General features: G+C 41.6%; 1 protein-coding gene across 3 annotated transcripts; it reads left to right on the plus strand.

Annotated features, from left to right (window-relative positions):
* Window positions 1–730: 730 nt before the first annotated feature.
* ATPAF1 (ATP synthase mitochondrial F1 complex assembly factor 1) lies at window positions 731–10,618 on the plus strand (the record flags this gene model as incomplete). 3 transcript variants are annotated; one of them, XM_082313951.1, is made up of 9 exons in its annotated part: window positions 731–927; window positions 1,266–1,374; window positions 1,930–1,980; window positions 2,722–2,784; window positions 4,239–4,289; window positions 6,115–6,162; window positions 8,176–8,271; window positions 8,856–8,963; window positions 9,930–10,618. In XM_082313951.1, the coding sequence occupies 9 exons, from the start codon at window positions 731–733 to the stop codon at window positions 10,122–10,124; spliced, it is 918 nt and encodes a 305-aa protein (XP_082170077.1). In that variant the 3' UTR covers window positions 10,125–10,618. The 3 variants fall into 3 exon arrangements, with proteins under 3 accessions (XP_082170077.1, XP_082170078.1, XP_082170079.1); XM_082313953.1 differs by lacking the exon at window positions 1,266–1,374 and having other exon boundaries at window positions 886–927; XM_082313952.1 differs by lacking the exons at window positions 8,176–8,271; window positions 8,856–8,963.
* Window positions 10,619–11,950: the final 1,332 nt, after the last annotated feature.

Raw genomic sequence — 11,950 nt, forward strand, 5'->3', positions numbered from 1 at the left:
CCCGAGTACAGTGGTGGCTTTTGTTTGGCCTAGGGTAGCGGGTAGCGCTGTGCTGCAGGCTGGCAGCACCCGTCCCCAGCCAGCCGCTCCCATCTCTGCGAGTTTGCTGCTACGCTGCTGGTCTCCGTCGTGCATGCTTTCCAAAGCCACGGTGCTGGGTGTTGGCAGGCTTCCTCCCCCGAGTTTTATTCACGCTGCAGAGGGCATAAAAGCCACGGGCGCAGTAAGTACGCTTGCCTGGATCCGCTCTCTGCCGTAGCTCCCGCCTGCAGAGCGCGGGTTTCCCCAGGGGCAGCTGGCCCGAGGGGCTCCTAGAGGAAAAAAAGTGATGTCTGAAATTAAATTAAACAGCGAGAGTTGACAGGTCTGCGAGCGGCAGCTGGGGCCGTAGCTGAGACTTGCTGTTACGCTGTGATTCTTGCGTTCATTTTCAGGTTTTTTGGGTGACTGCTGTGTAGGGACCACTGTGCATCTTTCCCTTCAGTTACTGACCTGTACAAGGAGCGGAGCCGCGCCGTGCTGGGCGTGCCTGGCGCTTCCTCTGCTCCGCGGGGTCTGAGCTACGGCACTCCACGCCTTTTGCCATGTAACGCGACTTTTAATTTATCTAAATAAAAGGTCATTTTCAGCGTGCGTCTCCGGTCGTTTCATTCCGGCGGCGGAACGGCGGGAAGGGGGCGGCGCGGCGGGCGGAGCGCTGCGGCGGACGGACCGGGCCGGACCGGGCGCCATGGCGGGGCCGCTGGTGCAGGCCTGGGGGCTGGGGGCCGCCCTGCGGAGCCGAGCCGCTCTCCGCCCGCTGGGGCTGCTGGCCCCGCCGTGCCGGGAGCTGGCGGGGCCGGGGCCGGGGCCGGGGCCCGGCGAGGCGGCGCTGGAGGAGAACCCCTTCTACGGGAAGTACCGACACAAGATCCAGGAGCTGCGGAGGTGCGGGGGGGCCGGGCCCTGAAGAGAAAGAAGGGGGCGGTTTTTGGGGAGAGGGGGTGCTTGGGGAGCTGGGATTTTTTTGGGAGGAGGGAGGTCATTTTTAGCTTTGTGCCCTTACGAGAAAATGAATTACTTTAGGCGAAATGCTGCCTTGGCATTCACTTCTGTTGCTGCCACCGAGTCAGTGAGAGTCGTCTCCCAAATCAGCTTGATAAGAGATTGTTTCACTCACAAGAAGTTAAATTTTTTAAGTTAAGAATCAGTACCACAGTAAACATTTTAAAAGGCCAAATGGTGTTAATTACCCCATACGGTTAATAGTCCCTTTTCCAATTCAGATCCAGTCCAGATGTGTTTGAATCCCGTATGGAAACGAGAAATGAAGTGAAAAAGCAGCCCGTGGGATATTCCAATCAAGGAGAATTTATCAGATGTATGGAGGAAAAGGCAAGGCCAATTTTCTTTGTAATTCACATATATTAAAGCTATAATGTCATTTATATAGGGTCAGCATAATGCCACAAACGTACAGCGTTCCTGTTAGTAACGAGCCCCAGAATTCCACAGTCTGGTGGCTAAAAATGTTGTTCTGTATTCCAGCATATTATTTTGCTATTTCTAGGCTGTAAATTCTGTGCTTGAGGTCTTAGTTAAGTGTTTAATTAGTTCCAGATTAGTTTGGTGAGATGGAGTGACATGATCTTGCATTTATCATTTTGTAGTGAATGAAAGAAAGCTGTTCAATAATATTGGATCCAGAATGCATAATAGGTTGCTTTAATCCTTTCTGATCTTGAAATTGATAATTCACATTGTTACTCATCATCTTATTCTCCTAATCAATATTTTATTTTAATAAAATGCGCTGCAGCAATCTTTAAGTATCTTAAATTTGAGCTCATACTCAGGAGATCTCGTCAGCAGGCATGTTATGTGTGGCAGGGAAGGCAAATAAAGGTATTAAAGCATCAGCTATAAAAACTAAAGAATGTTTTCTTCTAGGTAGAAGGCTTGGGCACGAAGAAATCAAAGGGAGGTTTCACAAAAGATAAGGTGAGAGAAATGAACCTAAGTGTTAAGAGAGTACTTGCTGGCAAATGAAGGATGTAGAATAACTTGTATTGCTACCATCAGTGCTTCAGCCAAGAGCTTCTTGAGATAAAACTAATGTACCTTATGCTGCACTGGGCTATAAGATACTCATTTACTATTGGGATCACGTTCAAGTCTTAAAACTGCCAGCAGTCCCTTTTTTTTATTATCCAGTCCTTTCTCTCTTGACATCCTGGAAGTTCCTGCTAGTTAGGGGATCTGTCCTGAATGCTGACAGTAATAAATTGAAAGGGTTAAGCTGCCTTTACAGCATGTAAATCTATTTCCAAAGATCAGCCAGCAGAGGGACAAGAGAATGGTTTTATTCTTTCACATTCTTGTATTTTGGCAAACTTTCTGTGTAAATCTGCCAACTGAGCATGTGTCTGAGATGGCTGAAGGGGAAAGGCTGCAGCTCCTCTTGCAGCTTCAGTAGAGATCTGCAGAACCGGAGCAAAGTGTGTTCTGTGTCCTGACAGAATCTCTTTTATTCTGCCTCAGTGTGAGAATCCACTTCTCAGTGTGTTACTGCTTATGATTTACTACTTTCTTTGGCAATTCAGAGTACTAAGTCACATTGTAAATTGAATTAAGTTTCTCCAGCTTGATTTTTTTTCTCTGTAATTGCATCCATTCATTCTGGATTCTCACTTGAATCAGAGAACTGTCATCATGCCAAATTCCGTATGCTTTCTCTTGCAGACGCTTGATTCGATTCTTAATGTTGAGATGGTGCAAGAAAAATCAGCAGAGGAGATAAAACAGGTGAGGAATTTAAATGGAATAAAGTTTGCTCCACATCTATGCTTAATAGTAATCTACATGTGAGGATGGAAGTTTTACTTAGACTGAAAAATAAAACATGACTATGGATGTATATTTATAAAAAGCACATTTACATGCATATCAATAGTAGAAGATAAAGTTTTCTCCATGTAGGTAAGTCCACGTAGGATGTACCCACTCGATAAATAATACACCTGGACTTGATCACTCAAAACCTGTCTCTATCATAATTCTTATTGTTGCCGTTTAATGTGTAGCAGTTGAATTGGCATCAGCAAGCTCCTGTCAGGTTTGAAGCCAGGTAAAGGGAAACCCTAGTAGTAGCTCATGTGGCTACCTCTGTTCTGCAGGAATAAAAACAAAGCTTTTGCCATCTTCTATCTTTGCTTGCATTATCTGTCACACAGGAGTCTTTGTACCCATGCTAAAGATGGTTAGAGTAAGAAGGAGGTGGGTGGATCTGTTTGTTTATTTGAAGAACAGTGTGAATCAAGTTATTCTCCCTAATATCTGCTTGGCTTTGCACTGTGTTCCCTTTTATCTAGTTACAAGTCACGTCTGTTCCACATTTTTGCTGTAGCTTGAGTTGGATCTGGTATCTTTTTTTTCCTAATCAGACTCTATGCCAAGAAACTTCATGTAGGCACAATCATTTAAGGGGAGCAGCACATATGAAGGAGCCTTCTGGCACAACTTAGCAGAAATCTAGCTGCTTTCCTGATAGCTCGAGAACATTATAGAGCTGGTTAAATGCTCTGCAGGGGATGGTGTGCGACCAGTTATAGCATGGAGTGCATTTGATAACTCCTGAGTTTCCTTCGAGTTCCTCTATTTCCATTTCATTAATTAAACATTTTACTGACAATTCTCATTAGTTATGTAGGGCTGGGGAAGAGCAACTGAAAGAGTCCTGGATTCTGGGCTTTTACTTGTACTTGTCCATTTATTAAGGACTTTGTTTGAGCTTTTATGTTGGTATTGCCATCCTGCTGTGGTGACGAAAAAGATTGTGAACACAGAGGAGCATTATGCGAAGTCTTGTCTTCTGTTGAAAATGTTTTGTATGTTATTAAAAAAAAACCAAAAAACCAAAACCCAAAAAACAAACCAACAACTCAAGCTCTCTAGAAATCATTAGTCTGATTGTTGGGAAAAATGTAAGAAGCACTTCTGATAGCTAGTAAATCTTGAACCACCTCTGAGCCCACTGCTTATTTCTGTTATCTAGTTGAAATCTGTCATTTGGTACAAGTACTCTGGAACCTTAGGGGAAGTGTATTGCATTCGCAGGAAAGTCAGTCAGGCTTGATTGAAAAATGAGTTCTCAAAGTGCTTACAAAAGTCAGTTGACAAATGGAATTCTTTTTAAAGCATTTAATATTACTGCTAGATGCTTGATTTTAACTGTAGCTCATCTCCTTTGTTTCCTACAGATTTGGAATCAGTATTTTTCTGCAAAAGATACAGTTTATGCTGTTATTCCTGTAAGTAGTTCCCCCGTAGTTATGCACTTGAAAGGCCAATGTGCAAAGCTTTCCTTTCTAACTGTGATTCTGTTGCTTTTAAAAGCAATCATTGAAGGAAAATGAGGTTTCAAGAACAAACTTTCTTTCCAGATTGAGTGATCTTATTGCCCCAAATAAAGGCTTTTGTTTCCAAAAATATGTATCCCTTTTTTTTTCCCCCTCACTTACATCAGTCTCAATAAAGCTAGTACTTTTTTTTTTTCTGCACACCTGGCTTGACTTCCCAGGCATTTTTTTATTATGAGTATCCAATACTCTTCACAGGGTCCTAGTATCTATTAAGGTAGCATTTGTATTTTCATATAATTTTTTCTCAGAGTTACTTGTTTGTTTCTCCTCTTCCCTACAGCACAGACTGTTAACTCAAGTTTAATATGGCAGTGTTAGAGCACTTGGCTAATAACTTGCACATGGCTACTCACTTACGACTGACTTTTCATACATTTAACATTACTGGCAGCACTGTCTTTCATTGAGATTGCATGGTGCTTCCTGCGATAAGATCGTATTTCTTATTCCTGATAACTTTACCAGATGTTAATTGTTGTTAATCTGTGTTGGGCTGAAGGAGTTTTCTTTGCTTCGGGGATTTCTTTTTATTCTTTCCCTCAGAGTCTCTACATGATCATGATCTCTTAAATCTGTCTTTTCGCAGCTGGCCACGAACTGTGTGTTCCTTGAGTTCTTGAAACCTCATTTAGATCTGGGGTCTGATTTGTAGTTGTACTTGGCCCTTTGAGCTCCAACTGAAGTGATGGGAGGCTGTATTCGAAATGTATGAAGTGCCGTACACTCTGAAAATGGCAATGTGGAATTTGAAGTCAAGCAGCTTCGTGTTTCAGTTTTCCCAACATGTGGATGTTGTGAAAATAGTTTGAATAAATACATTTACTGTAGGAGAGGGCCAAAGCCAGGGACTCCAGTTAAGATGGTGTAGATCTTTCGTTATTGGGGCTGGCACTGTTCTTTGGTGCACTGTTTTAGGGGAACTTTGGAAGCTTTTAAGGCTTTAATGCAAACCAGATCCTAGGCACGTTAGGAAGTAGTTCATGGTGTCATGGGGGAAAGAAACTACGTCTTTTTCCAGAAGGTTTTTGTTGGCTGGAAGAAAGGCCTCACATAATTCTCAGAAGTTCTTGCTCAGAAGTACATACGGAGGAATTTCTTGTTGATGAATGGCATATGTTTTCTTTCGTGAACACCTTAGAGTAGGTATTAATATATGGTGCTGAGAAGATCAGGCAGAAGATTTGGGGGAATGCAGAGGACATGTGAATGAGATTGCCAGGTTCCATCAGGGATGGCCAAATATATTTGTGGTTTCAATATAAACCTAAGCAATAAGTATGTTATTTGAGTAAATATCTAGGCTACATTTTAATACTGAAGAACAGATGACTGTCATGTAAAATCTACAATTTGGGGCCAGGGATATGTTGTCTTGCTCAACTGTTGACACCACATGATACAGTGGAGCTATTACTGCAAGAGGATATAATGTAAGCCTAATGCATGGGCCCCCCACCTGCAAGGAATAAAGCTTTGGATCCAAGGACTTTGCTGCTGCGTCTTAGAGACAGCATTGTTAAAATGGGATACAGATGACATTTAGGTAACTAAGGACTACATACAGTTTTCCATGCACTCATTGTTAGCCGTTCCTGCAGTGAGACCTTCTGTAGATGGAAGTTGTACCCTGTAAAGGTTAATGAGATGATTCTGAATAACTGTACGTCCAGGTTTGTGTTATGAAAACTGAATGTCTCTTTCTCCTTCCCCAAAGGCAGAGAAGTTTGATTTAATATGGAAGAGAGCCCAGAAATGTCCATCGGTACGTATGGCAGAGGCTTGCAACGTGTGGATGTATAGCTGCAGTGCATTTCTCCTCTCTGAAGCCTAATTCATAAACTTTTGACCCTCCTGTATTCAGACTCATTGCATCAGCTCTGTTAGTAAAAACCAGGTGTTCAAAAAGTTGTCTTACTGTTCAGATAAAAGCAATGGCTATTCATATGTATTAAACAGTTTGATCTAGGTATCAGGTATCTCGATATAAAGAGATGTAGGGTTTAGTAACAAGAGCACAGAATCTCGCAGGGAATGGATTTAGCTACACACTTCTGGTTTCCATTAATTGATGTCTTGTGGTTAAATCTCTTCCGTGCAGTGTTGTGAAGAGCCAAGCCTCATAGGCCAGCTTCATTGGTGTTCCTGCATGTTTTTCCTTATTGCATAAAGCATCCTTCCTTTAACCTGGAGGAACTGTTGTTAGCTATAGCTACGTGTCACCATGGCAATATGTTGCATGTACATGGAGAAAGTGAATTCTCTTGCCTTATAGTTGATGTGAGTTGCTCCTCTTTCATTTTATGTTTGTTTACTGGCAATGAAGATAGGCAGGAGTATCTGAAAGGGAAAAAGGCAAGAAATCAATATGTTGGGGTTCTGCCCACAGAAGGAGCTGAACCTTGTCATCTATTAGCTTGTGTTTCCTGTTCATATATGTGCATAGCCATGCTTTCTTCACCACGCTGGTGATCTGTGATAGGTAAATATTGGTAAGCAAATACGAGCTATGTGCATGGAAGCAAAACTGGGCAGGCAGTATGCTGTGTAAATAATGCCTCTCTGTCTCTATGGGAGTGTGGCGTAAGTTCTCTTGCAGAGCATCGTAATTCAACAGCTGTGACCCGGGAAGGAAGGGGGGAATTGGGTGTAGTTGAACCCTTTATTACAGATAGAGAGTAAATACTCTGTGGGTTGTGTCTTATGCCAGCACGATGAAGCATAAAATACTGAAAATGCTTAATGTGGTTATTTCAGAAATGGGTGGATTCCCAAGACTCAGGTTCACTGTTTCTTATATGGGTTGGTGGGTATCTTCTAAGCTTCAATTAGAAGATTCCTGTGTGAATGAGCAGGTTGTTGCTTTGAAAAAGTTAAACTGCAAAAGAGCAAAACAGCTAACAAGATAATACGTTCTGCAGTTTTGTACCACATGCTGCTGGATTAGTATTGTTTTCTGTTGAAAGTAATGTGTTTTTACAGTAATTTGTGCACTGAAGCATGGACTTTGTGCAAATTTCACTATGCTGAGACAGAAATGAAATGCTTCACTCCTTTATGATAACAAAGTAGCTAGACTTCGCTGTGTTGAGTGCTTTTGTAGATCTGAATGGGAGACACTACTGCATTGATGGATTGGTCCTGTATATTTCACTTGCCAAGAGCAAGATCAAATATATCTGACTTCCCGAGCTACGTGGAGCTTGGAAAGTTATTTATAGCTTTAAGTGCATTTCTGTACAGTGCACTGGCATTTAGTCAGGTGTCCTGCTTGTTTTTCTGCTCTCCTCTTGTCCTTTCCCTTGGTGTGGGAAAATGAGCAAGTCCCTAGCCTATGGAGCCAAATAAACCGTAAGTCTCTAGAGAGAAAAATACTTGCTGCCTGTTCTGGCACAGTTGGTGAAATTACAGGATTAAAAACTCTGAATGCTCCTTATCTTTTATTTGACCATTTCTGCTGTTGATTTTCTGGAAGTGAACAAAAAGGTCAGAGTCTGAATGTTCTCCACTGTCCTTTTCTTGCCTTTGTCTGTCTCATGTAATACTGGTAAAAATACGTGCCAACATATTTGCTAATGAAGTAATACTGATAAGGTAATGCTGGTTTATTGTCTGCTTTGAAGTCTGGTTCCTGCTGTCCTGTCGGTCTTGGTGGGGCAAAGAAACCCTTTTTTCTGTTGTGGTTCTCTCGCCAAAGTATTTATGCTGGAGGCCAGCATGTCACGGGCATCGTTTTGTTCTATGAAAGGGAGAATTATTTTTTATCATTTCTCTGTAGTTTCTATATGCTTTGCCAAGAAAAGAAGGTTATGAGTTCTTTGTGGGGCAGTGGTCGGGAACAGAATTGCACTTCACTTCCCTAATAAACATTCAGGTGAGTGGTTGAAATAAAAAGTCCAAAAATGGCTTAGGATCCAGAAATACATAATATCAGCATATTACAATATATAATATTTGCTAAATGGTTTAATGAGCGGGTTGTCTAGTTTAACTTGAAAAGAATTATCAGGGAAAAACTGCCATTAATTATGGGTAAATTAGTAAATTAATTACAGGTAAATTAGTAAATTTATGGGTATTAAGTGTCCCTTAATCTAAAGGAGAATGAGGTAGAAGTCATATAATCTCAAAACAGAAGCAAGAGCCAAACTTTTTAGAACCGTTTGCACAAACTACTTAAAATACCAGTAGATGCTATGAGATTAAATGTCTTTCTGGAAATTATTTTAAATGCAAAATGGTCTTTAGTGAAGAAGAAACCCAACCTAACTCTGCAAATCCCTTTTTTTTTTCCTAAATACAGGAATAATGAACTTTTAATTAGGACTGACCCTTAAGCCTTGAAAAATGACTGTTTCCATAGCAGTTAATAATTAAAAGTTTTTTAATCAAGCCTCAAAATCTGCAATAGAGCTGAAGGTCTTTATGGGATACTGACAGGTTTCTTATCTCCTTCAGACCCAAGGTGAAACTGCTCCTAGCCAGCTGGTCTTGTACCATTATCCTGAGCTGCAGAAGGAAAAAGGGATAGTACTAATGACAGCAGAAATAGACTCAAAGTTCTTGGTAAGAGAAATCAGAGAAATCTGTTCGTTGGCTTCCTTAATTTTATGCTGCAACTCCTCCTACAGTTTTGAATTAAAACCAAATGAAAGTCAAGTCTTGTCTTTAAAAGATCCTTTCCCAAAGAGTGGTCTTACTAGATTTCTTTAACCTAATATACTTCCTTCTAGGGAAAGCTAGAAGGAAATCATCAGTCTTTGGCTGCCTGATGATTTCAGCTCATACATTCTTTTTTTTTTTTTCTTACTCTGGGTATTATAGTTTATTGTTGTAAAAAAAAAATAGAAATGCTTCTGTTTTTCTTACTAACGGAAGTGAATTTAAATGAAAGCTGTTGCTACCTACCAACAAGTTAAAACAGTAAAGCTTAATACTGCTTGTCAAATCAGGAGACCTCCAGAGCTTTGTGTTAGGTTTCTGCGTGCCTTTGCTCTTTTCCCTATGTGTGGGTGTGCTGTTATTTGCATATCTGTAATAGTGCGGTGCTAGGACTAATAGCACTGGGGATTATACTGGTGGAACAAGATAACTGAAGCATCCCACCTCTAACTGACCTACTTGCACCAGTTCTGAAACTGTGCGCAGAGGAGTCATTGGTAATGCATTTGCCCTGTTGTATCTCAGAGTAGACAATCAATTTTTGCAAATAGGTCAACCGTAAGAAGGGAAAGATGAGACTTTGGTGCATCTCCAGTGCCTTAGAGTGGGCAGGGATCATGAAAGACATCTTTGACCTCCGAGGTGTACGCTCAGCAGGACAGTAGTTTGTAGGCACAGTGCTAAAGTGTGTAAGTAGGTCAGGAACAAGAGGGACGTGGTTTGTTAAGAGATTTGCAAAACTAACATGACTTGGAATTGAGTCATTTGATGAGTAGGACTGCAGCCTTTCAGCTGCTGAAGAGTCTTTCTCAATGGGATACTCAAATACAACAAAACCAGATGGTAACAATTCTTTGTTTTAACTTGCAGGTGGTCCATGAAGCACAGTGCTTGGCGAATCAGGTGCAGCTTTTCTATGCGACGGATCGTTCTGAGACCTATGAATTAGTGGAGACCTTCAACCACAGATCTAGTGAATTTAAATATATGTCAGTTATAGCAGAGCTTGAGCAAAGCGGACTTGGACGACAACTGAGACCTGGTCAGGTTTCTGACAAGTCGTAGATCCTGACCTGTGGGTGAAGCAAGCGAGCAGCAGGCAGGGGGTTTCCTAGATGGGGTGGCCCTGTCTCTTCCGTTTTACGAATTTGATTTGGCTACAGAAAGGATCTGGAGACGTCCTGGGAGCGTGATAGTCAAGCCTGTCTGGCACTGATGCAAGATGAGGACTTGGGCCATTGGAACGACAGCAGCTAATTGCCAAAATGGAGCCCTGTACTTCAGTGTAACTTCATCAGAACGAGCCATTTTCCCCATTCTGTAACTTACTGCTGCATGATGCATTTGTAAAATCTGAAATAAAATGACAGAAGGGGAGCTATGTAATGTAGTGTATTGACATCAGGAGACAGATAACAATCAATGTTTCTTCTCAGTAAATGCATTTTTAAATGCCCTCTGCCATTATAATTGCATGGTCGAGTGCTTTTTAATCTGTGTGGAATTTGTACAGGCTTGTCCATCAAGAAAAGAGAATAGTACTGATGGTCTAAAACAGACTTCTCTTTGTTACTTTTGTGTGTGAGGTTCCTTACACAGATGTATACTGTGGCCTGTGTTTTTCTCAGGACTAAAAAATAGACTGACTAGATTTGTTCTGGGAATTTTGTGCTTCTTAATTGATACATTAATTTTATCCTGTTGCTGTGTTTCTGTCTTAGAGATGTTTTTCTTGAGGAGCAGGATATTAGAAACATGGGTTTATTTTTGTATATTTTTGAATAGTGTAGATGAATTATTGCATACTTTATAGAATTATTTTTTCTCAGACTGGCAGCTAGTCAGTTAACTTTACAAATGGTATTTGTAGGGAGAAAAAATTAGCTCTTGTTCCCATTTCAGGAAAGCCACTATCTCCAATAAAAGCAAGATGGAATTGCGTAATTAACAGAGCTAGAGCCACCAACTGGTTTCTCAATTGCTAAGTGACAACGCATGAAAAAATGCATTGGTGTGAATATGCGCAGCAGCTTTAACATGGCAGTGTTGGTAGGAATCTGGCTTTTAAGGACTACAGCTGGTTTCGTTTTTTAAACCTACCTTCAATAAGAGAGTCCCATAGGATTCATGCTTTGAGCTTCTCTTTTTTTTCATTCCCAGCGGAGGCAGCCAGCGCATCTGCGGACAAGGGCATACTGCAGCAGGGCTGAGTCATGTGCAGGCTGTGCACAGATTACCAGCATGCCACCACTGCACAGGTAGACAGGTAAACAGAAGACAGCCAGGAGCTTCCCAGGAGCAATGCTGAAGTATTTCCCATATCCACATCAAATCCCTGGCATGAACTTGCCCTTAGCACTAATTATCCATTATGCCCAGGCCAGATTGCATCTTCCGATCAGCCTGCTGAAGCTGGAAAGCATTCCCTCCTTTGCCAAAGAAATGGAGGCAAGAAGACTATGCAACTTCATCTTTCTTCGTCTTTTTTGGGCAGGGCTGGTAACAGATTTTCTGTGCTACCCTTAACCGTGACCTGATACGGAGGTTTGATTACTTACAAAGGGCTCTTACACAATCTGTTTGCTAGTGTAATTGTAGGATCCTGTTGCTGTAATATTCACTGTCACTCCATACTTTCTCAGCCCATTCTTTGGACATGAACAGTGTTCAGCTAAGCACTAAAGGTAGATAGTAAGGTTTTATTGTTGCGGTCTATTTTAGTAGCGACTTGCATACATTGGGTGTGAACTCCTGTCCATTGAGGGATTTATAAGATGTTTCTAGAAGAGCCATGTCTTCTCCTGGGGCTGTGCTGCAAGAAGATGGTCTTGCTCCCTGGTAACATCATCTTTTTGTTTCTGATTGCATTGGGTCTGTCAGTGTGTGCATAG

Source organism: Platalea leucorodia (genome assembly GCF_965183815.1).
Source record: "Platalea leucorodia genome assembly, chromosome: 5".
NCBI lineage: Eukaryota > Metazoa > Chordata > Aves > Pelecaniformes > Threskiornithidae > Platalea > Platalea leucorodia.